This window comes from Furipterus horrens, unplaced genomic scaffold, assembly GCF_987537825.1.
Source record: "Furipterus horrens unplaced genomic scaffold, mFurHor1.1.pri manual_scaffold_5, whole genome shotgun sequence".
In the NCBI taxonomy this organism is placed as follows: Eukaryota; Metazoa; Chordata; class Mammalia; order Chiroptera; family Furipteridae; genus Furipterus; species Furipterus horrens.
The window spans coordinates 125,997,722-126,024,567 of NW_028327175.1; the positions used below are offsets into that span (position 1 = coordinate 125,997,722).

A 26,846-nucleotide genomic window follows, 5' to 3' on the forward strand; every position below is an offset into this window, starting at 1 on the left:
GAAGCAGCAATCAAAAAAACTCCCGAGACATGAAAGCCCTGGGCCGGAAGGCTTCTCAGGTGAATTTTACAAAACATTTAGGAATGAACTAACTCCTATCCTCCTCAGACTATTCCAAAAAATCCAAAAAGAGGGCAGACTCCCAAACTCGTTTTATGAAGCCAGTAGTACCCTAATTCCATAACCAGGTCAAGATACAACAAAGAAAGAAAACCACCAGCCAAAACTGCTGATGAACACAGATGCTAAAATCCTCAACAAAATATTGGCAAACGGGATCTAGCAACACACTAGAAAGATTATACACCACGATCAACTGGGATTCATCTTGGGGATGCAAGGATGGTTTAATATTTGCAAGTCAATAAACGTAATAAACCACATAAACAAAATGAAGGACAAAAACCACATGATCATATCAATAAATGCAGAAAAACCATTTCATAAAGCACAGCACCCATTTATGATGAAAACTCTCAGAAAAATGGGATTAGTGGGAGCATACCTCAACCTAATAAAGGCCATATATGAGAAACCTGAAGCCAACATCATACTCAATGGGCAAAAACTGAGAGCATTCTCCAAAAGAACAGGAACAAGACAAGGTTGTCCACTGTCTCCACTCCTATTCAGCATAGACTTGGAAGTCCTAGCCACAGCAATCAGAGAAAAAAAGAAATAAAATGCACCCAAATTGAAAAAGTAGAAGTAAAACTCACTATTTGCAGATGACATGATAGGGTACATAGAAAACCCTATAGACTCCACAGAAAAACTACTCGACCTAATAAATGAATTTGGGAAAATAGCAGGGTACAAAGTCAATATTCAGAAATCAAAGGCATTTCTGTACACCAACAATAAAGTTTCAGAGATAGAAACTAAAAGAAAAATCCCATTTACCATAGTAACAAGAAAAATAAAAGCACCTAGGAATAAACTTAAACAAGGAGGTAAAAGACCTGTACTTAGAAAACTACATAACACTGAAGAAAGAAATTAGGGAAGATACAAATAAATGGAAGCATATACCATGTTCATGGATGGGAAGAATCAACATCATTAAAATGTCCATACTACCCAAAGCAATGTATAGATTCAATGCAATCCCTATTAAAATATCAATCACATATTTCACAGACCTAGAACAAATACTTAAAAAATTCATATGGAACCAAAAAAGAGCCCGAATAGCCACAGCAATCTTGAGGAAGAAGAATAGAGTAGGAGGAATCACAATACCTGATATCAAACTGTACAAGGCCACGGTAATCAAAACTGTCTGGTACTGGCATAAAAACAGACATATAGACCAGTGGAACAGAATACAGAGCCCAGAAATAAACCCCAGGTCTATATGGTCAACTAGTATTTGACAAAGGGGGAAAGAACACAAAATGGAGTGAGAAGAGCCTTTTCAACAAATGGTGTTCGAAGAACTGGACAGGGACGTGCAAAAAAATGAAACTAGACCACCAACTTACACCGTACACCAGAATAAATTTAATTCAATCAAAGACTTAAATGTAAGCTGTGGAACCATAAAAGTCCTAGAGGAAAACATAGGCAGGAAAATTTCAGATATCCCACATAGCAACATTTTCACTTAATATATCTCCTAAGGCAAGGGAAATAAGGGAAAGAATAAACAAATGGGACTACATCAAACCAGAGTTTCTGCTCAGCAGAATAAAACATCAGCAAGATGAAACGGGAACCAATTGCATGGGAAACTATATTTGCCAATGATACCTCAGACAAGGGTTTGATCTCCAAAATATATAAAGAGCTTATACGACTCAACACCAAGACAGGCAACCCAATTCAACAATGGGCAAAGGACCTGAACAAACACTTCTCCAAAAAGGACATACAGATGGTCCACAGACATATGAAAGAATAGTCAACATCACTAGTCATCAGAGAGATGCAAATAAGAACCACAATGAGATATCACCTCACACCAGTCAGAATGGCCATCATCAACAAATCAACAAACAACTTGTGCTGGCGAGGATGCGGACAAAAGGGAACCCTGGTGCCCTGCTGGTGGGAATGCAGACTGGTGCAGCCACTACGGAAAACATCATGGAATTTCCTCAAAAAACTAAAAATGGAACTGCCTTTTGAACCAGCAATTCCATTGCTAGGATTATATCTGAAGAATCTTGAAACACCAATTCAAAAGAACCTATGCACCCCAATGTTCGTAGCAGCACTATTTATAATAGCCAAGTGCTGGAAACAACCTAAGTGCCCATCTGTAGATGAGTGGATCAAAAAACTGTGGTACATTTACACAATGGAGTTCTATGTAGCAGAAGAAAGAAGGAACTTCTACCATTTGCAACAACATGGATGGAACTAGACAGAATTATGCTTAGCGAAATAAGCCAGGCAACAAAAGAAAAATACCTTATGCTATCACCTATTACAGGGGACTAATGAACAACACAAACAAATGAGCAAAACAGAACCAGAGGTATGTAAACAAGGTGTAGACTAACAATGACAAGGGGGGAGGGGGGAGGGAGAGAAGGGGAAAAGGGGAAGGGTCTAGTCAAAGATCATGTATAAATGACCCATGGACATGGACAACTGGGTAGGGACTGACTGTGGAAGAAGGGGTGGGCAGGGTGCAAGGAATCAAGAGGGGAAAAAGGTGGGACAACTGTAATGGAAAAACAAACAAAAAAATTTTTAGTGGGGGAACAAGAAAATATAAAGAATAGAAATGCAATTTTAGTGAATACTAGAAGGACAAGGATTTTCCTTCACACTGTATATTTTTCTCCCTATCTGACCCCTCCAGAGTTTGGCATTCTGAAGAAGTAAGTAATGACATAATGTTCTTTGCATAAAACTAATAAGACCAGTTGTCAATAGAGGTTTTTTTTTTTGACCAAGACTTTGACTGGAATATCATGCCTAAAGGAGACACGCTTGGGCTCTGGTTGTTACTAAAAAGTCCTGAGGAACTAAGATTGACTTTAGAAGGTAATAAAAACTCATGAGAAAAGAGGCCTGGTACCTTGGTTGGCTGTGCGGTCCATGGCAATCTTTCCAGGGAAGGAATGAAGGTTGCTTTCCTGAAAGATGGTTAGAAGGAACCTTAAGGCACAATGGAAAACCTGAAGGACTTGGAAAAGACAGGTTACAGGCAAGGCTGAATGGCAAGTATGTGGCTCAGTTTCTGTGCCCTGAAGGGCAGACTGAATGAAGGTCACCCTAAATGTTCCTTGTGTAAGTTCCAGCAAAGCAGAACTAAAGATCATAAGTGACCTTTTGCTGCTCTTGTTGTGTTTATGCAAATGAACAGGATAAATTAAAAGTGGACCTAATGCAGTCCCTTTAATGACATGGAGAGTAATCTTAGGAGAAAAATCGTGATTCAAGAAAAATCACAATTCTCTGTGTAGACTATAAAGTAGTGCAGCTAACCATCTTTAAGTTTATTTTCATTTAAAGTTTCTTTTCATTTGTAAGTTAAACTACGTCTGAGGCATCACCAAAGATGCTTAATTTACAGGCAAGAAGAATGTCAAATGCCTTGCAACTGGATGTCTTTCCAATAAGAGTCTTGCAGATTTAGAGACTGGTTTGTGAGTTATATTGCATAAGTTAACATGTGTTTTCTGTTTTCAAAGGGCATAAGCCTGTGTATGATCTCATTACCTGAGTGATTGTCTGTACATATAGGCCTCACTTAATCCTGTCTGCATTGCTGCCTCCTGAGATTCAATGGTTTGGCTGAACTAAGTGGCTGGGTTGGTGAAATATGGGATGGTCTGTGGGCTTCACTTTAAAATTGGTTTTCTTTTCTATCCTAATGCCTTCAACAGAAAGGGCCCAGAGGTCTGAGAGGAGGATAACTTAAAATATTTCCCTCATCCCAAAGTAAGTATGATGGGCCAAAGGGTTTTGGACAGGTGTGACGTGCCTGGCACACCTTCCTCCAAAGCAGCCCTTTTTCCCCGTAATGTGGGACATTGAAAAATTAATCTCTGCCTTTTTCCTCTAGTGGTTGTGGTTTTAATGATGCCTTTTAACCCTGTTGCCAAATCTGCTGCCCCCAGAATACAACAAGGACGCCAGCCTGTTAAACCAAGCATGCTGTTGTCCGGGGACAGCCAACTGACCTGGAGTCTGCCAGATCCTTCCCCATGTGGGAAGGCCACCCTCCCCTCCACACCCCCACACTTATTAGGGATTTCTGGACCCAAGGGTAGGTAGGACTGCAACCACGTCCAGCTTGAAGCAGCCAGAGGAGCACAAGAACTTCGCCCATTGTCCTTTATAAGATTGTAAAGGGTCTTAAGTCTGAGAGGGAGGGATTGTTATTTTTTATTGTTAAAAAAATAAATTATTTAGAAAACAGAAGGAAAAATAAAATAACATAGGAAAGGGTGAAGCCAGAGAACTTGTATGTACGACCCATAGGTATGCACTGAGGGGGTGGGGGGATTTCCGGGGGAGGTGTGGTGCTGGGCAGAGGAGAGCAAAGGGGAAAAAATTGGAACTGTTGTAACAATATAATCAATAAAATATACTTAAAAAAATCATTCCAAAATTGTGGTTAACATGTGACACAAAATGAGATGTTGAGCATAAGCCTGAAAACATCTGTAATCACAATAAATGTGCAATGGTTAAATTCACTTGTTTATAAAAATTCTTAAATTGGGTTAGAAAAAGAAAATTCAAACTTAAGGAATGTACTTTGCAAAAATTTCTACTGAAACAAAACAATACAGGAAAATTGGGGTAGGGGGATATAGAGACAGATATTACTAAGAAATACTAACAAAATTTAAAGAAAGCAATAGATTTTTAAAATTCAAGGAGAAAAACATTATAAGGGATGAGATATTCATATTCATAAGAGAAACCAATTATAAAGGCAAACAGCTAAGAACCTTTATATACCAAATCTTAGTCTCAAAACATGTAAAACCAAATGGAGACAAGAGAAAAACTGAAAAAAAGCAAATATACCCTGATAACAAATATTAACACCTTTTTGACAAATGCCCATGAAATAGTCATAAAAAATATAGTCTCTCTCTAAAGAAAACATCAACTGAAAAAAGTAGAAATGATACAAATATTTCTCATCACAATCTAATCACACTAGAACAAAACTATCAAGTAAAATTGCTTTAAATTTTGAGTTGAGTAAATAAATACCAAAACTGCATGGTTATCAAGAAAATAAGAGTCAAAACAATATACATAATAAATTTTGAGCTATGGCTAAAAGAAAAATTCACAGCCTTAATTACTTTCTGCAAATGAGATGGAATATAATGTAACCAGCTAAGTTAAAAACAAACCAAAGGAACCAAAAGAATTAGTAAAGATAAAAGAAGTCAGTAACTTTAAATGTGAACCAATAAATCCAAAGCATGGTTCGATTAAAAAAAAAAGAAAGAAAAAAACTTCTGGTTAACCTAATTTAAAAATGTTTTAATGGAAGAGATGATTTTCTAAAATTAAATATTTATTTAGGTTCAACTCTATAAATAATTTGAAAAGGTGGGGGAGGGATATATTTAACAACGATCCCAAAAGGAGGAAAAATACACAAATTAATTAGCATAGAAGAATTGGAGAAATTTAGAAAATCACCATCAGAAGCAGATAGTTTCAATGATCATTACAACCCTACATTCTCTATTCTTTATTAGCACTAAGATGGAACACCAATGTAACACTACTACCAATATTTCAGACAAAATTTTAAGTGTTCCCAAACAATGGGGGTGGGGGATGGGGGAAGAGAAATAGTACTAAGAATTAAAAAAAATAGAATTTCAAATGTAGAGATTCTGGAAAGACAAGAAAAACACAATGTACAATCTATGCGAATAAAACAAACCCCAGCTAAACTGAACAACATTTATAATGTGGTTGGACAAATCTTTTCTGTGAAGAGCCAGATAGTAAACATTTTGGGCTTTGCAGGTCATACAGTCTCTGATGCAGCTACTCAACTCTGCTGTTGTAGCACATGTGCACATGCGTGCATGCGTGAGCACACACACAAAACCCAGCCATAGACAACATGAATGGGTATGACTGTGTTCCAATAAAACTTCATATAAAAAAATATGCAGTGGGCTAGATTTGGCCTTCTTCAGGCTGTAGTTTTTCAGCCTCTGCTCTATAAAATACAATTTATCAAAATGAGCTTATGGGAGTCAAAGATCATATAGAAAAATAACAGCAGAAGTACTGAAAATTTCCTTTTAAGATTTACCTTCCTAAAAAGCCCCAGGCCCAGATGACTTCATAGGGAGTATGAATATAAAACCCTTAAATATGTAATATAAATCTTATATAAAATGTTCCAGAACAAAGAAGTACAATTTTGAAAGACTGGCTGGATTCAAATCTTGGCTCTGTAACTTACCAGTTGCATAACCATGAGCAAGGTATTTAAATTGCTCTGTATTGTATCTCTACTTCCTACCTGTATAACTGGGGATGGGGAGGATTAATACCTACCATGATAGGGTCGTTGTGAGGCTTTAACAAGATAATCAATACAAAGCACTCAATGAATGTCAGTGATTACTATTACTATTTAGGTTAAGAAAAGAAGGGGAAATATGGATGACCCCCAAGCAGCTGGCCTAAAATCTGCACAGACAGTGGTACTATTTACCAAAATATAAAATAGAACACAAAAATTAAGTCTGGGAAGTATTGAGAGAGAACGAGTTTAGTTTTTAATATGTTAGGTTTGTTTTTACAGTAGGACAGCAATTCTCAAATTTTTTGGTCTCAAAAGACCCTTTTACACTTCTAAAAGTTACTGAGAACACTAAAGATCTTTTATGTGGCTTACATCTATAAATATTTACCATACCAGAAACTTAAACACTTTAAAATAATAATTAATTCATTTAACACACTGCGTACCAGGGTATTTAAATGCCTTTTAGAAATGAGAATTCTTGCCACCTGTACACGATGTGTTAAAAATAAACCCTTTACATATTAAAATAAATACATTAAAAAATAACTTTCCCAAAACAAAATGTTAGTGAGAAGCTTGCACTGTTTTACATTTTGCAATCTCTTTTTAAATCCTCACTTGAGGATATGTTTATTGATTTTAGAGAGTGAGGAAGGGAAAGAGAAACATTGATGTGAGAAAGAAACATTGATTGATTGGTTGCCTCCCATAGGCACTCCAACCAGGGATTGAACCCACAATTGAAGTATGTGCCCTGCCTGACCAGGAATCAAACCTGCAACCTTTTTGGTGTACGGGAAGACAATTCAACTAACTGACCCACCTGGCTAGGGTTGTATTTTTACAATCTCTTTAATATCTAGCTTAACAAAAGGCAGGTGGATTTCCACATTTCCTTCTGAATCCAATTTATTGATATCCGTATCATGTAACCTCTAGAATACTCCACTATATACTGATGAGAGATTAGAATGAACAGAATAGTTTTTCTCATATGAAAATAATTTTGACCTTGTCAGTCTCAGGAGAGGTTTCAAGCAGCCTCTTAGGAGGTCTCAGATAAACTGAAAACCATGTTAAAGGATATCCTTGTGTAGAATACAACCGAATAGACAGTTCTAGAGTTCAGTAAAAATCTGAACTAAAAGTATGGGTTTAGGAGTCAGCATTAAGGTGGAAAAGAAGTTATTCGGTTGGCCAAAAGAGTCCGTTATGTTTTTCTCTGTACCACAGCTCTACTAGTGCTTAGTTGTCTTGAACTTCACTTGAAACAATTTTGTTAAGAATGTATTGTGACAGCTGTCATATCAGCATGCATTTTTAAAAAATTTACCAAAATTGGTGAATTTTTGTGCAGCCATTTTAATACTGAAGATGGAAGATATGCAACATTTTTGGCGCATTATGCTTTATTATTTCAAGCAAGGTAAAAACGCAACTGAAACACAAAGATTTGTGCAGTGTATGGAGAAGGTGCTGTGACTGATCACATGTGTCAAAAGTGGTTTGTGAAGTTTCTTGGTACTATTGACATTTTGGCCAACTAATTCTTTGCTGTGGGGCTGTCTTATCCAATGGCTGGAGACAGCTGACATACTCAAAACATCCAAATCAATCAAGTTATTGGTGAAAATGAGAAGTTATTTATTTCAGTTAACAGCCTCACTATCTATCTCGTTATTCAAGCAGGGATATCTTCCTCCAGTTCTCTCTATCCCACTAGATCTAGTCCGTCAACAGGTGCAGTAGGTAACTCCTTGAGAGAATCCAAATGCATGCTTCTATCTCCAATGGCACTGCTGTGATTTAGGGCTGAAACAATTTACTCTTACAAAAGCCTAACTTGTCTCCCTGGCTCAAGGCTTGATCTCTCCCTCCCTCCACACACTTTCACTTCTCCTCATATCTACCATCTCTCAGCCCCAAGTTATCTATATCATTAAAAGTGCTTTTAGAATTAATCTAAAGTCCCTAGCATGACTGCTATTTACCACTTTTCCAGATTCATATCCTGCTACACCCATTACTACATTTCCTGCTCCTCTACACCAAACACCTGCAATTCTCTTAACAGGTTATCATGCTCCTTTCATAGTATTTCTTTTGCCTAAAATGCCTTGATACCTTTCTTGCAAATCTTACTGTCCAGCTTTCCTAGGAAACAACTAATCACTCACCTTCCAGATTCAGCTAATCTTAGAAGCATTTTATGCTTGATTCCCATAAAACTTATTTTATTTTTATTGTTTTTCTATTACAATTGTCCCACTTTTTTCCCTCATTGCTAACCCCCCACCCAGCCCACCCCTTCTCCCACAGTCCATGTTCATGGGTTATTTATACTAGTTCCTTTGCTAAACCCTTTCCCTACTTACCCCATTCCCTCCCTTCCCCCTCCCCTGTGATAACTGTTACTCTGTTCCTTGTTCAATTTTGTTCATTTGTTTGTGCTGTTCATTAGTTTCCTGTATTGGGTGATAGCATATGGTATTTTTCTTTCTTTGCCTGGCTTATTTCGCTAAGCATAATTCTCTCTAGTTCCATCCATGTTGTCGCAAATGGCATAGTTCCTTCTTTCTTTCTGCTGCATAGTATTCCGTTGTGTAAATGTACCACAGTTTTTTGATCCACTCATGTACAGATGGGCACTTGGGTTGTTTCCAGCACTTGGCTATTGTAAACAGTGCTGCTATGAACATTGGGGTGCATAGGTTCTTTTGAATTGAGGTTTCAGGATTCTTCAGGTATAATCCTAGCAGTTATGCATCTCTTAAACTGCACGTGTTCCTAGCTCCTAAGCGCTGGTTTCTTATTTTACCTCTTTATCGCAGGCATTTCAAACCCTAAACACAGCAAATGCTGCAGAACTATAGGATGAATGAAAAAGGTATGAATATATGAGGTGACTGAATCCAAAGAATACAGAATGATACTGAGGATGAAACATTGCAGAACACTGACATTCAAGACACAGAATAATTAAGAACCAGTAAATGAGAGGCAGAAAGATGTTAGGAGAAGTAGAAAGGGTAAGGCAATAATGGTAGGTTATTAATATGCAGTTGAATAACGAATCTCTGCTCTAAAATAAGATAGTCAGAAGAAAACAAGTTTAGTCAGTGTGATTATTAATGTAGAGAGATACCTTGAATAGCCACAACACTGTACTGTCTATAATACCAAATATTTTGCAAGAATTTCATTCAGCTAGTATAAAATATACAAAGATCCAGTAAAATCTTTTTTACATTTTTCTTGCCATACTGTGACTTAACTTGTCTTCCGTAGAGTTTAAAGGAGATGAGCAAAATTTGAATTGACCCAGAAATAAACTTTTTAATTTTTAAGAATGAAAACATTACTCAAAGAATTTAAACCAACATTTTCCTAAATTTGCTCCAAATCAGACTCCACAATTTGTGAAACAGTGAAAGAATCAATATTACAATTAAATTATTAATTTTGCTAATTTTTGCTACCTTTATGCATTTCTGATGACATTCTTATGTAAAAACATTTTATCATTCTGTAAACCTAAAACTGTTCTAAAAAAGTCTATTAATTAAAAAAATACACAGCAATTGTCTATGTTCAAGTAAGAGTTATTTAATATCCAAAGTTCTAAGTATAACAAGTTCTAAATTTATAAAAGTAAATTATTTATTCTTACTCAATGATTAAAATTATTTTAAATTAATATTTTTCTAAATCTTTAAAGATTTTTAATAATGCCATTTTAATAAATTTATTTCAGGAAATATTAAGGAAATGAACTTCTCTTTGCCTGTAAGATTAATAGAAACAAAGAGTTAAAATATGAAACAGTCATTAGTCACCTCAGATTCCTTGCAAAGTCCCCCCAAAACATCAATCACCAGGCCTTCATACCCCAAGCCCTTCCTTGGTTCTTATCTCAAACAAATGAGATTAGGCATAATCAACAAGATAAAGGCAAAATTTCTACACTGTCATGTAATTAGGTTAAACACCAAATGCTCAATGTTTACAAAAGTCCTTATAATTGTTCAAATGCTATTCTTAAAAGCAAGTATCATCTATATATAGTCTTTAAAGTCTTTATTATTGGGAATTATTTTATGCTCTTAAAAGCCACCAAAAAAATAAAATAACTTGGAAGAAAAGTTAACATGTAACAAACAAGTATATTTAAATGTTAACTGTTAATCAGGCAATATCCATATATTTCTTTTTTCTCTGCTGTTAGTATTTCTAAAATGTACTTATAACCTCTTTAAGCCTAAACTCTCAAATCAATTATTCTAGCTGCTGTGCTAAAATAAGGTAGCTTTCCATAATATTCCCTTTAAAGAATCTACCTCAGGATCAGAAGAAGAGCAAGTATGGGTGAAGTCAATTTTTCCAGCTTTCCTGAGGAGCAGCAGCAGTATTATCACATTGGGACACAGATTTTTAAAAGGCAAAAACCTGATGAAAACTTAAAAGTACATCAGAAAATTCTCTACACCAAGAAATTTCAAAGAAAGGTGTTTCCAACTTTTGCTGCTTTTCCACTCTATGGCTTTCATTATAGACAATGGAGAAAAGGCAGGGTCATTTTATTGCTATGAGGTACTGCTTGCCAACCTGCTGGTATCTGGGGCCCAATAACCTGAATTCCGTCTGTATATTTTAAGGCGGGTAGGAGCAGAAGGAAGCCAACTGGTTGAACAATGCAAAGAGCAGTTCTATTCGATTAAAATTAGCTTGTAAACAAACTTTATTTTAAATGGGGCCAAACATTATACTACTACAAAAATCCTCTTCTTACCCATCAATAGCATACTGGATGATTTATAATATACTGTACTTCCTCTGTATACTATTCATTCCCCGTCCTGTACTAATATCAATGATTTCTAGAATGCTGAAGGGCACCGAGGGGAAAGTCTGGCTTTCAAATTGATACAGATGTAGCTGTAGAATTTTCATTGTGGATAAATGGTTGTAGTTTTAAGTGCTACTAGTCAACCTGAAAAATACCAAAATGCTTGCCAATCCATTAACTTCTGCTAATCCTTGGCAAGTAGATTGAACTAAATGGCTGTTTGAAAACTTAAAAAAAACAAAAAAGAAAAACTTCAAAACTAATAAGAAATATAACAAACTGTAAAGTCGGCCCAAATTATGCTGCTGATGTGTTAAGAACATTAACAATTAGTTAAGTCTATGATGGCTGTGTCTGTACTGAACATTTTCCTTGTCACTATTCCCTAAACAATAGAGTAAAACAACTATTTACATAGCACTTACATTGTATTAGGTACTACAAGCTATCTAGACATGATTTAAAGCCTACAGGAGGGCTTTTTTCCTCCCTGGCTACTTGAGGATTGGCTGCCATCATCAATGATACAGTCACTATCCAGACCAGGAAGTTCATGACCAACCAACTACTTCAGCTGAAAGACACAGTCAACAACAGCCTTCATGGGTACGCTTTAATACCTAAGACAGAAATTTGGGGAAAACTAGTAAAATGTCCAAGATCACACCAGATGTCATCTTCGTATTTGGAATCAGAACCAATTTTGGGGTGGTCAGACGATACAAAGAAGAACTAAAACATGGCCAATATGAGAAGAAAAACACCTTAGGAAAATAGTGAAAGAAACAAAAGAACAGAATGAAAAAGTCAGGGGAATTGCAAGGGCCATGCTAGTGCTGGCAAAAAATGGAATAAAGATTTTTCAGTGACTTTATCTACCATGACTGTGCAGATTTTTCATGAGAGGCTCAATAAACTAAAAACCTTTATGTGGAAAAATAAAAAATAAAGTACAGGGAAGGATGTGTGTAGATTATATGCACACACTATACCATTTTATCTAAGAGACTTGAGCATCCATGAATTTTAGTATCTGAGGGGATCCCCGAGGACAGTGAGAAATGACTGTATTTCTATTTTATACATGTAAAAGCAAATCTTAACATTTCTGTTGAAAGTTCCTAAGGAAAAACACAAAACAGCAAGATATCACAAATAATCAGTTCACAATTAGGTATCAAATTTAAAATAAGCATTAAGTTGAATTTAATTTTAATCCACTTCACAATTCTAGAGAAATGTTCTCTCTCCTATGCAAACATCTCCACCTGAAATTCCTAACACAGAGAAACGGCTGATTTATTTCACTATTACCCTCTAGGTTTACATCATTGAGTAAGTTATTTCCCTGAGCTACATTAATGAAATTCAGTATGAAACCAATTAACAAATTCTGCTTCCAGCAAAATATCTGAGTAAGGAATTTCTGTTCTAAAGTACAGAACTTCTTTAAGAGCTGGAGGATGCTGAACAATATTCACAATGCAGTTAACCTACCCATCAAATCTTGTTCAAACAGGTGAGATTCAGAAATGTGGACTAATGAAAGATATATTTTCAGGCAGAGGCACATGCTTTAAAAGAAAAAGAAAAAAAAAAGGCAGACTGCCCTTAAGTCTCTCTTTCATAACTTACAATTCTAGAAACAAACCCCAAATTTCTTTAATAAGAACTGCTCTATGGGGCACTTGTTAACAAAACAGATTCTACAGCCTCACAGATTTATTAAATCAGAATCTGTATTTTTTAAAACAACTGTACCACGTGGTTCTCATGTCTGAGTAAGTCTGGAAAACTCTTCTAGTAGATTCTGTAGCATCATGTAGAGAGCTTCTGATAAGACCTAACAATCAACAAAAGTGTGAGAACAAGAAAAAAGTCCCAAACACATTGAAATTTAAAAAAAAAATAAAAAAAAAGATTTTAAGAAGGGTCAAAAAGTTATACAATAAAGGAACTGTCATAAATCACTAAAGATACAAATTATTTAACAATTACAGATGGTTAATTGATGTTTTAAGTAGAAAAAGCCTCAAATATTTAAAAATAAAGTTTAGATAAATCAAATAATACTATAAAATGCTGAAATTTTTAAGTTTTAAAAAAAAGGCAAAATTTTTTTTTTCTATATCTGGAAAAATGGTAGGTTTTTTTTTTTTTAGCTAAGAGTCAAAAAATCAAAAAGAAAAAATTAAGTTTGACCAAATAAAATTATGCAGAGTGTGTGTGTGTGTGTGTGTGTGTGTGTGTGTATTTTTTTAAGGGCAGTGTGTGTGTTTACTTCAAAGTAAAAGGAAAACTGAAAAATATTTGTTCTTTGGAACAAGTTAAAGAGATGCATTCTCTCCCTTTCACTGCCCAACTGTTTTCCCTAACTAAAGGAAATGAGGGACAGTTTTGGTTAAGGCTGCCAAGCCTAACACAGGGAAGCATTCAACAGAATCACTAGAGTTCAGGACTGGAGTTCAAGCTAAGACTATAACATATAATTCTGCTTTACTTCTTCTGAACATACATTGCATTTTCTGTGTATGCATTCCTTATGGTGTCTCATATTGGGCAAAAGTTAGATATTTCTACCTTGTATTTCATCCTCAGAACAACTTCCAACATATAATATAGTCCATAGTGTTGAAAATATTTGCATCAAACACATCAGATGGAACGTTAACGAGCGTCTTATACAAGAAACTCACATAAATTGATAATAAAAACTCCAGGCCCAAGACATAAATGGGTAAAGAGCAAGAATGGGTAATTCAAAAAAGAAAAAAGGTATAAATAATTAAATACGTAATATTTCATTTTACCAATAAATAAACTAAATATCAAAGCAACAGGACACCACTTTTGGCCTACCAAATTCATAAAGATGATATATCCTATTCTTGTGTTGTAAGACATACTTCTTGTACTATGACAGAGACACTGCAACTGTGATTCACCCATGCTAGAATGGGCTCTGCTTTAATGTGAGGAAAAAGCAAGTCACTGTCTGGGTGAAGAGAAACTGAAATAACTGGGAAAACTGCTGGTATGTTGTTTCAAGGGGCTGAAAGGCTGCTAGGATACTGCAAATCAATGGTAGAAATTAAAATGTATGAAATATTAGCTGGATGCCAGACAATATAACTAATAACTCTTTATCCTCATATCATGATTCTATAAATTTGAAATATTTCCATTTTACAGATGAGAAAGCTAAAGCTCAAAAGGCTACTCATGATCAAACATCTAGTAAATGGCAGAAGTGAAATGTAACATCAAATCTGACCATCAACCCAACGTTCCTTCTTGTATAAATTAAGTTTCATCTTACTTGAAAAAGCAAATTTAAACTCTCCAAGAATAGGGGCTAATTATATGGCTCAATCACTTTGATACAAAGTCACTTAGTATCTATAAGATTAGATCTATTACATACTTAGCAACTACTACCCTCTGGATCCTGTGATTTATGTTCTACGTTATTTCATTCCCACAACATTAATAGCCTGGATTATCTTCCTTTAACAAAGTCAAAGTAAGGCTTAGAGGTTAAGGAACTTGCCCAAGTCATAGAAAATAAGAACTACAAAGGCAATAAAATTCGAGTCTATCTGACTCAGAAGCCTGGACTTTTAACTACTATGCTGAGTTTGTGCTAAAATTCCAGCGTTATCTTTAGTAGATAATTCAATGCTTTTTGCTTCTGGCCAAATCTGCCTTTAAGTACAGCAGTACCCCTCTAGCGCTCCAACTTATCTGTAGTTTTGTTTTCCATGATTTCAGTTACCTGCAATCAACCACGGTTCTAATAACATTAAATGGGAAATTAAAAAAAATAAGTAAGTTTTAAATTGCATGTTGTTCTGAGTACAGTACCTCATTTCTTCTCATCATGCAGGTATTGTATCATCTCACTTCATTACAAGTATGAGTACAGTGAAATAAGATACTTAAAGAGAAACTACCTTTCACCTAACTTTTATTACAGTATATTGTTACAACTGTTCTATTTTATTGTTGTTGTTAATCTTTTACTGTGTGTAATTTATAAATTAAACTTTATCATAGATACATATGTATAGGAACAAACATAGTATATGAGGTCTGGCCATTGTTAGTGTAACAAGAATGGTTTGCACATCGATGGAATCTGACAGCCAAGGAGAGTGGACTGGATTGCGCATGCATGAACAATGACGATTTCACTGTACTGGTCAGTGAGGGTTCTAGAGGCCATTGAGTGAGCATGTATACCATGTGGCTGTTGCATTCAAAATGAGTGAGCGAGTAGAGCAATGAATCTACATCAAATATTGCGTTAAGCTTTAACATTCCTCAGTGGAAACTATCTGGATGATTCAGAAGGCCGCAGCTACGAGCAACTGGTAATTGGTAGCTTTATGACAAGACGCCTGTGCATGTATCATGTCTCAGGTCAAGTTTTTTTGAGAAACATCAAATCACCCAGGTGACTCAGCCTCGCTACAGCCCAGATTTGGTACCCTACGACTTCTGGCTTTTCCCAAACAAAAATCACCTTTGAAAGAGAAGAGATTTCAGACCATAGGTGAGATGCAGGAAAATATGAGGGGGCAGCTGATGGCAACTGAGAACTCTGTGAGGTCCCAAGGTGACTACTTTGAAGGGGACTGAGGCATCATAGTCCTATGTATAATGTTTCTTGCATCTTCTTCAAAAAAAGTCTCTATTTTTCATATTACATGGCTGGATACCTTCTAAACAGGCCTCATATATAGGGTTCGGTACTATCTGTGGTTTCAGGCATCTACTGGGTGTCTTGGAAAAACCCCCTGCAGATAAGAGGGGACTACTGTACTGTTTTAATAAGTACATTTGTGCTAAGGATACAGCACTGACTAACAGCTCTCAGGATGCATTCTGAGGCACAACTACTATTCTTATTAAAACTAAATGAATGAAAGTGCAAATTATAACATATACAGTGTTTTTTCCCTAATTTTGAGCTTTCTCTCACCTAGTTATAACTGATAAAGCTATTCTTGCTAATCCAGTATTTAAACTAGAAGATTCCTGACTTGTTTGCTTTGAAAGTGAAGACCTACTGCAGCCAAGGTACTCTCAGTGTTCAGGACACAGCCCCAGTATGCTACCACAAGCCTCCAACAACTGTGAGCTCTTTAATCCCTAAATTAGGTTTTAAACAATAATTTAAAACTATTTTTCATAACCAAACAGCCTCACAAACACTATTTACTACACATGCCATCATGTGAACAAGGTTAGGCAATGTTCTCCCAGTAACAACCAATCTGGGCCTCAATTATCTCCTCTGAAAATCTATGTAGTACAGTAATCCCTTGTCAAGCCACTGAAGTTCCTGAATTTCCTTACTACAGGAGGCTTTCTGATTAAGAAACTTAAGACTTTACAGAGAAAATGAAGTGGTAAGCTGAGATCACAGGTACATATATTTACCTTTACTAAACAAAGACAAAGGTGAGAATAGAAGGGCAGTGGGGACAAGGACTTGGATTTGTTCTGTTCACGCACAAGAGTGTATGAAACAGGGTCAGAACACAATAAATACTTCATAAATGTTGAATGAAGAAAACAATGGTACTTTCTTGATCCTACGTTTGGGATGATCTATTACTACACAATTATTTTTCATTATTCTTTGTTTCCCAAGACAACCTCATGAAATTGTAAAAAATAGCTGATACTGGCAGTGACTATTAAAAGAAAAAGTAAGAAATACAATTTTTATTAATAAGACAGGGTAAATAAAACACTTTTCTTCCTTGAACTCCAACTGAGTCATCTCAGTAGTATTCTAAGACTTAACCTGTGTCCTATACTTTATCAAATTTATCCGTCAATAAACATTTAGAAAGGGATTACTGCCCAAGCCCATCAGAAGGTGCTTTCTATTTTTTTTAATCCTCACCAAAGGACACTTTTTCATTGCTTTCAGAGAGAGAGGAAAGGAGAGAAACATTGATGTGAGAGAGAAGCATCAATTGGTTGCCTCCCATATGCACCCGGACCAGCGATCATACTCACCCATACCTGAACCAGGGAATGAACTTGCAATCTAGGCATGTGCCCTGACCAGGGATCAAACCCTCAATCCTTTGGTTATGGGTCACCACTCCAACCAACTGAACCACACCGTCCTGGGTAGAAGGTGGCTTTCATATCTTTCTGAAGAACGCATGAAACTGAGACTATGTGACTTTTTTTGTCAAAAGTCTCTACATCTTCCTTAAACAGCTGGAGCAAGGGATTTCATTCACATTTAATGAGCAGTCAAGTTTTTCTGCTCTATACAGTATCAATTTTTAGAGAGGTGTGAGGCATGGCGAAAGCTTTTAGAATCAGCTTTTTGCTTGGTCCTCAAAACTCCTATTCTTTTTCATCAATACTCAAAGATATAAGAAACAATTTAAAAGCTTTCTCTAATGATTCCTGAAAAGCCAACCACTTCACACATGGCAAAGTTGTCAAATCCTCCCTGGCTCATAAAATTATGCTGGTGATACAATTTTATTTATTTGTGCTCAATCAGAAGAAAAATACTATAAAATCTAAGATTTTTCTGAAATATTTTAAAAAGACACTAGGTTTAGTTCATTCATTGAATATTATTAAAACATGGGCAGTGGTATAACCTTCCTATTTTAACTTGCACAAAACTACAGAGCTGTTTTCAAAGAAAAGGAAATAGTAGAGCCCAGTGAGTTAGTTACTTAATTTTTTCTTGGCCTTGACTTGACCAATAAATGGTGATACTACCTACTTTCAGAGGGCTGCTGAAGGGATTACATGCAGACTTATATTATGCTTGTACACACTGATAAAGCCCCACTTGCACTTTAGTTCTTGAATATCAACTGCATAACATCTCAAGAGCTGCCATGGTTCCTCCCCTGAGTTTTTAATCCAGAATGAGAACAGTAGTAATAAACTATGCTTTCTCATGTGACCACCAGAAAACAAAAAAATGTTTTTCTCTATTCCTGCTTCCACCCCTGGCTCCCCTCTCCTACAGGAGCTCTGGAGTTTGTTAGTCTCTGGAATATAACTTGTCTATGAAGTCACCTGAAGAAAGTACTGGGATGATAAAAAGATAGATACATAAATACAGACAAAAATAAATATTACCTGTCAAAAACTATCAGTGCATAATCTTTTAAAAGGACTGTGCAATCAGCATGCTTCCAAAACAAGCCAGTGTCAGAGCTAAAAAGCTGTTTTTTAAAAAATGACCTGTATTCTTAACCAGGTTTCCAAGGATATTCTAAAGAGGGGACATTAACTCCTTCTCTGCCTTAACATTTATCCATCTATTCCTAAACCTCATAGTATATTTTTCAGCATTTCACTCCCCTGCTGTTTCAAAGAAATACATATTTTTAAGAAAATATTTCAAATATTCAAACATTAAACCATTCATGCTCGTTACAGTATTTCATAGTTCAAGTCACAAGGTAAGAATAAAACTTTTAAAAATTTCATTGCCACTCATTATAGTAGACCACATTTTTATCAGATGAATCATGTATCCACTGCAACAAGAAGTCAACATTTAATCATGTGCATATAAGAAAGCTGATCAAGAATTTAATTTATGATATTTTACAAAAATCCAGTCTTTCATATAAACAGTTGTACCACTGAGCAGCAGCATTAGTGGGTGTTACTTAAACAGAAATAGGAGCAGCCTTAGAAAGAGCTCATTAACACAATTCCACAGGGTTGCTGCAGCCTAAGTAGTTATGCTCAATTTGAGCATTAAAATCCTGACTCAATAATCAAGAAGATTCTAAGAGCTATGTGGTCCAATAAAACTAAAATTCTGCTACTCAGTCACATTTCAAGGACTCTATAACCACATGTGCCTAAACTTGGGCTTTATATGCTAATACAGAAAGACCAAAAAAAAAAAAAAAAAAGATGTTAACAGTACAAGCTTCAAGACAAACTGCAATTTTGGATTAGGCAGGTTCTCCTGATTTTTAAATGCTGGAAATAAAAAATTTTAAGGATAATAATAATAAAAACACAGTGTAGAGACCAGAGGAGACTGGGGAGATATGACAACTAAATGCACCATCATGTATCTTGCAATGGATCCTAGAACAGAAAGACATTAATGGAAGAGATGGTGAAATCTAAATACTGTCTGGAGTTCAGTTTGTATCATTGTTGGCGTCTTAGTTTTGACAAATGTACCACAGAAATGTGTAAGATGTTAATAATGGAAAAACTGGGTGAGGTATATATAAGAAACTGTAGTATTTTTTTCAACTTTTCTGTAAATCATAAATTATTCCAAAATACAGAGTTTAGTAAACACAGTCAACTATGGGCCAAACCTGTCCCATGAGCCACCAGTTGGTAATCTCTAATTCCTGTGAACCCAAACCACAAGCGCACCACATAGATATTACATACAGCACAAATGTTAAGTAATATGCTTTCATGAATCGGAACAAACATGACCAATTATGAAGGGAGCTGCCACCAAAGTAAGAATGAAGTGAGTAAAAGAGCTGGCAAAACAACATAACGCATTTTGAAGCAACTTTTGTATACTCGGCTCAAATCTTCATTACCCTCTCTGATACTGCCTCTGTTGGTGACACTGGACACTACTGACAAAGAAATGTTCCTAAAGTGCAGCTTATAACCATGACCTCTAAATGCAGAAACCTTTGCTGGCTTTCCACTCTCTAGCCAGCATAAGCCCTCCAGTCTGCCTACTTCCAGGCCTATAATATTCTGTCATTTCTCCCAACACCCCTATAGTCACTCTTAAATATTTCATCTTCTTGTCCATCTGCCTCCTCTGCTCAGAGTACCTCGCTTTTCTCAGCTCTGTCTTTCAGCCAACACTTTCTATATGCAGTGACTGAGAGCTTTAAAAAAAGAACAAAAAACCAAACCATATCACTCCTCTACTTATACTCTTCAGTGGCTACTAATTGCCTCTAAAATAAAAGTCCCATTTCCTTGGTACGTGCAGGATATGAGGCCTTCTTTTACGTGACCCCTACCTATCTCTTCAGAGAAACCCTTCCACCTGTCCAGTTATCAATGAGTATTTATTGTTCTAGAAATTCCAACACTACATGTAACATCACATTATTTCTTATCTCTGTGCCTTCACCATGCTGATCCCTCCGACATTTCTTTTCTCTTTTTGGACTATTTCATTATTTAAGATTCATAATCTCAAGGTTTTCCTCAAGAGGACTTCCTTAACTCCCTGTGTTAAGCTAATATCACCTCGCTAGTCTCTAGGACAATGTAGGCATTTTTACTTTAATCAAATCACATATTATACTGTGTTTGAGCATGTCCTTCTATTGCTATTTTCTCCAGTAAAGCATAATCTACAACTGTTCTTGTTCACTCTTATACAATTGTTACCTTCACCAATGCTTACCTCAAGTTAAAACAGGCACTACTGACTGTGTATATCAACCAAATGCAAAGACTGTACTTTTGATACAGCTCAAAATAAAAATTCAGAATCTTTAGGTCTAAAGAGTTCAGCATCTGAGAGCCCTATACATTTCATTACCAGGTAGTTAATTCCTGAAAGAGTAAATAATTCCTGATTTAGTATCTGAGAGGAATTCAGTTCCTCCTACCTTATCTCCCTGAAGTCTTTTGCTTGCTATGTACTGGGAGCTGTTCAACCTGGTGCAATGACCAAACGGTTAGCAATCTACTATCTTCAGTGATAATAAAGAGTGGATGTCACTGTCTGCCTAAAGGAAGGAGTGGGGGACAATAGAATACAGAGAACAAGGATTAAATCAAGGAACAGGGTGAGTCCTGGAGGTAGCCCCAGGTAAGACTTTTAATGGAGGACTGTAGGAATCGCACCTATGCTCACACTTAAATCAAAGGAGTTTGTTAAGAAGTGGTGTTCATCTTCAGAGACCATTGTAAAAGAGGTCATGAGGCAGTATATTCTAAAAGCGTAATATCCACCATAATAAGAGCATGAACTCCAAAGAATGACTCCAATGTAGTGTCACTGAAGAAGTCTCCCCACCCCTGAGTCTTTCATTCTCCTTCTCTCCCACCCTAGAGGTGAATAAAAATACATATCAACAACCTTGCTTTAATGAAAAAAAAAAAAAAAAGAATAAAAAATAGCTTTAAATAACGTACCTTTGATTTTTTGTTCAGTGGCCTAAAAACAAACAAAAAACAATGTAAATATGAAACTGAAAGAAATGAGTTGTTCTGATAAAATGCTCATAGATTACTATTATATAAAACATACACTTTTATTAAATAAGGAATTTGTCATTTAGATGAACTACAAAGGAAAAGTTATGCAAAGAGAGAATGCTTTTCCCATAGATATGCTCAAGTGTCCCTGATACAATATTTAGTAATAAAACTTTTTTTAAATGCTCCCGTAGACAAAATGCAGAGAAGACATTGTATGGAGATGTACAACAAAAAAATGGGACTGCACTTTTCTCATCATTTAGTTTTTAAATGATTTGTATGTAATTGTCACCTTTTCATTATTGGATCTAATGAGTTTTGCACATGTTTAAATGGCTTCAAAAAGTTCTGTTTCAAATGATAAAAAAGTTTTCAGGAAGAAAAGCGCAAGATAACCACTTTAGCCAAACTAGTAATAATTAGGCTGCTAATACAGTTAAACACAGTTAACTTTAAAATATTTTTGATTGGAAAACTTATCAAAACAAATGACACTTCTGATACATCCGACAAGTCATTAAAATTACCATGTTCGGAAGGTAAACTCACATGGACATGAACCCTCCTTTCCATGTCTGTCCCTACCTTCCACTGTCTGTGACACAACAGGGAGAGGGGCTTAGGAACTACCTCACGGGACCTCAAAAAGAGAGACTGATTATAGACAGAGGCCACAGCAAAAATCAACTTTCTGATTAAGACCAATGGTATGGGAGTTCTATAGATACAAGGATTGGCAGGGAGTTGAGGGAAGATTGGATAATTGTATGTGATAACCAGGAATTGTTTCTAAATAAAGATAAAACATTTCTTTACTGCCTGGCATGAGGTTTGATAATTCACTTTGCTTAGTCACACAAAATTGTTAGTGAAAATACTAATTTTTAATTATATCATTATATAGCTATATGGCAATTACCCTAATATTGAAGGCACACCAAACAATTGTTCCCTGAAGAGCCAGGGTCAGTCCAGGCACTGAAGTGCTTACCAACTTTTAGAGCACTAGTGAAATGTCAAATAGTGGAGGACCATCTTTTATCTTATGTGGCAAGTGTTTTTAAAAAACTGATGGAAGGACAATGGCAAAAGACCAGTCAACTAGCTTGAACACTTAATTTATTTTTGGAGAAACTGTTTTAAAAATCTAATAGCAGTAAAACAATCTTATTAGAGAGAACCCAGTATACAAGGAGGAACACTGCCCCACCCCCCAAAAAAACCCAGAATTATCTTCTGGAGGGCAAGCCCCTTATAGCATAGGCTTCCCCGACTAGGTTAGTATTCTGGGAACTCATCTGTGCATTACCAACCGATGTTGTTGTGAAAGGCTGTGTTTGGCTTCAGTGAATTTTTTTGAAGACTCTTTCAACGTGTTTACCCATTTCATGATGGGCGTTTTACAAACACACTTGCCCACACTGCACTGCACTGTGTTCAACAGTTTTTAAACCAAAAAAACCAAAAACGAACAAAAAACCTGGCATGACTGCCATGCCCCATCCTCCCTATTTGTCTGATCTTGCTCCAAGCTATTTTTTGTTCCCCCCCACAAATGAAAAAAGTCTTCAAAGGGAAACGTTTTGCTGATGTGGAAGAGGTGAAACAAACAACAACAACAACAACAACAACAACAACAACAACAAAATGGCAGAAGCACTAAAAGGCATAAAAATCGAAGAGTTCAAAAACTGTTTGAAGCAGTGGAAAAAAAACATCTGAATAGGTATGTTGCATCAAATGGAGAGCTCTTTGAAGGTGACTTCAGTTTAAACATGCAAAAATAAACACATGATATTTTATAAATAGATACTGGGTTTTTTGGGTCCCCCCTCATATGAATACTTTTAAGTATTAGAAATGTCATATTAAACAATAACATACATAATTTTCTGAAGCCAAAATGTTAGCATAAAAACCATTTTACAAGTTGAAAAGTTTTTTTTAACTCTACTGTCTCTTCCACAGTTTACTTCCATGACTACATTACTAAATTCCTGTTCTGCAACTTCTTTGAAAAAACTTCATGTTGCTTTAGGATAATGATTAATCTCATCCAGTTTGCTGCCATCTATGGAGAATGGCACCAAAGAGACACCTGAAGGTGTATGCCCATCAGAACACTGATTAATATAGTGAATAAATGTAACAGAATCCAGGAGCTCCTGACTAAGCGAAACAGAACTGATAAGAATTCCATTTCATTAAAATAGGTTTTCGTGGGTTGGTTCAGGACCTAGTATATTACTCAAACTATTTAAGAGTGTTTGCGCTGTTCAAAATGGTAGCCACTATTTTATGTGGCTACTGACCGCTGAAAAACAGCTAGTCCAAATTGATACCTATAAAATGCATAGCAGGTTTCTATTATTTAGTGTTTAAAAAAAAGGGAAATATCAATATTTTATACTGATTAATGTTAAAATACTAATGTTTTGGTTACATATTGGGTTACATAGGGTACATTAAAATTAACTTCAACTGTTTCTTTTTTTGCTTTTAAATGACCTTGTCATTTAAACTTTCTGGGTCTCCGTTTCCTAATTCTTCAATGTAAGAAAAAAAATCTGTACTGCATACCTTTCAGGGCTATCATGAGGCTCAAGTAAAATATAAAAGCATCTTTTGTGGAAAAATATACACCTCTATTCAAATGTCCCAGCTCCTCCCTCCCTAAGCACACTTGTGGTTAAGAAGTCAGAGCCTGGTTTTGAATCCTGACTCCACCACTTATACTGTGTAACCTTGGTCAAAATCAGTTAACTTCTCTAAAGGTTGGTCTCCTCGTCTATACGGCAAGAACAAAAACACCTACCTAGTGTGGTAGTGAGGGTAAAATGGTTTAACTCATATACAGTGTCTGGCAAACAAAGAACATTGAAAAAATAATCAGTAGCTATTGCTGCTATAAGACCCACCTTGCCTATGCTTTGGCTCAGTCCTTTCTCATATTTGCAAATAACCTGACTCGAACTCACTTCCAGTTCCCAAAATCTTGCTTTTTAAAATCTTTTTCTAATCATCTACAATGTCTTACCAGTGCCAGGTATTAGAATCAGGAATTAATAGTTAAACTCACCTGTTTTAAATGACATAATAGTCAGGGAGCCTTTTCTGATTTTCTTAGCAAGCAGCACCAAGTGTAGAACCAGGTCTGCTGCATAAAAATTAGTTTAAGAAGAAAAAAGGAAAAAGAGTCACGTGCCACTTAACAATGGGGATCCATTCTGAGAACTGCGTTGTTGAGGTGAGAGGGTTGTGAAACCATAGAGGTACTTAGACAAACCTAGATGGTACAGCCTACACTGCACACCTGGGCTGTATGGTATCGGGTTGGCCAAAAAGTTTATGTTTTTTTCCATAAAATAAAAGACATTTTTCATTTTCACCAGTAACTTGATTGATTTGGATATTCTGAGTATGTCAGCTGTCTCCCACCATTGGCTTCTATCGGGTAGAGGCCAGGCTGCTGCTAAACATCTTCCAATGCGTAAGACAGCCCCACAGCTAAGAATTAGTTGGTCAAAATCTCAAGAGTACCAAGAAACTTTGCAAACCACCTTTAGACACATTCAGTCAGTCACAGCACCTTCTCCATACACTGCACAAATTTTTGCATTTCAGTAGCATTTTTACCTTTCTTGAAATAATAAAGCATAATATGCTGAAAATGTGTATTTTCTTCCATCTTCAATATTAAAATGGCTACATAAAAATTCACCAATTTTGATAAGTTTTTTAAAACACATGCTGATATGACAGCTGTTACAATACAATCTACCAAAATTGTTTTAAATGAAGTTAAAGACAACTAAGCACTACTAGAGCTATCGTACTGAAAAAAACACCAACGAACTTCTTGGCTAACCCAGTATAACCTATTGCTGTCGGAGAGGAAATGTAACTTTCCCTCTACTAGTCTAGGTTCTTAACTGAGACAACCCTGTAATACAAGACAGATTAACAAGAGAAAAACAAAAATGTTTAATAACATATACTTTCTTTATATATGGGAGAGACCCAGGAAAACCAGGTAACTCACCAAAGTAGATGAACCCACAACCTTAAATACCACCTTCAGCTAAAAATAGAAGATGTTGGGGTTGGTGGGAGTCAGTTATTGAAGTTCCCAGGAAAAGCAAAGAAAGCCAGAGTAAGGTGGTTAAGCAGACTTAAGTAATCACCATCTACACTAAGATCATCCACTCCTTCCTGTTAGAGGGAGGAAGACACCCTGATAAATGAAAATTCTCCTTACAATGTAAATGTCTTTTACATAGGGTAACTTTTACTTGGTTTTCAGAGATTCTCCCAGATCTGTTTCTTAAAATTAACCAGCCTAAAATAATCTTTATGCCACAGAGACATATTTGGGAGTGACAAATTCTGTTCCCCCATAGCTCCTAGGCTACAAACCTGTACTACATACTACTTGTACTGAAATACTGTAGGAAATTGTAACAAATGGTATCTGTGTAATATACTGTGCTACAACCATACCACCTCATAGATGATAGTAATTTTTCAACAGTCTTATGGTACCACTGTTGTATATGCAGTCAGTTGTCTATCCAAATGTCATTATGGGGCACATGATTGTAGGAAGCTGAAATAAGGGGCAGGACTGTAAGGGGCACACCAGATGAGTGCAATGCTCCAGGCTTGGTTTTATTACCGCCCAGCTTACTGGGAAAAACAAAAACAAAAACAAAAAACTGCTACTTGACTGCCGAATATGATCCCTAGCCTCAGAACAAAATGGCTTTGGGAGGCATGAAAAGTAAACTGAAATTTCCAAAAGAGAATGAAGTTGAGGTTTTTTACATCCTAAGTCTCATTTAAACTCAAACTGAGTACATATGAATCAACAAAGTCTATAAAAGTCCCTTCAGCTATTAACACAATAACAAAACTGCCTCAATAAAAAGATTCCAATTTGTATTGTTGCTTCCCTCCAGCCCTCAACAATTACATGCTTTCTAGGAACTACAATTACAAGCTAAAGGCTACAGTAAATTATACCCTCTATAATCAACCCATTTCTCAACCTCCTTTTTCCTCCTCACTGCATTCCCTCAAGATTCCTTCTAAAAATTTCTTCTATAAACAGAACCTGTAAATAAATCTATGGTAACAACCTTTTGCTACTAATGTTCCCCCTTTTTAAGTACAGAAACTATATTCCCAACGCTACATCAAATTATTTTCTAAGTCTTAGAATCAGAAGGTAAGTAAATAGCCATGCTTCTTTGATGTGAAATAAAATCTGCAAAAATAAGAAATAATTTTTTTTCA

General features: G+C 36.0%; 1 protein-coding gene across 1 annotated transcript in view; it reads right to left on the minus strand.

Moving 5' to 3' along the window:
- TNRC6A (trinucleotide repeat containing adaptor 6A) overlaps window positions 1–26,846 on the minus strand; it is a 106,865-nt gene that overhangs the window by 48,404 nt on the left and 31,615 nt on the right. Inside the window, exon 5 of the mRNA XM_090279391.1 lies at window positions 21,486–21,507. Within this exon, the coding sequence (XP_090135517.1) occupies window positions 21,486–21,507 (22 nt within the window). The remainder of the gene's footprint in view (window positions 1–21,485; window positions 21,508–26,846) is intronic.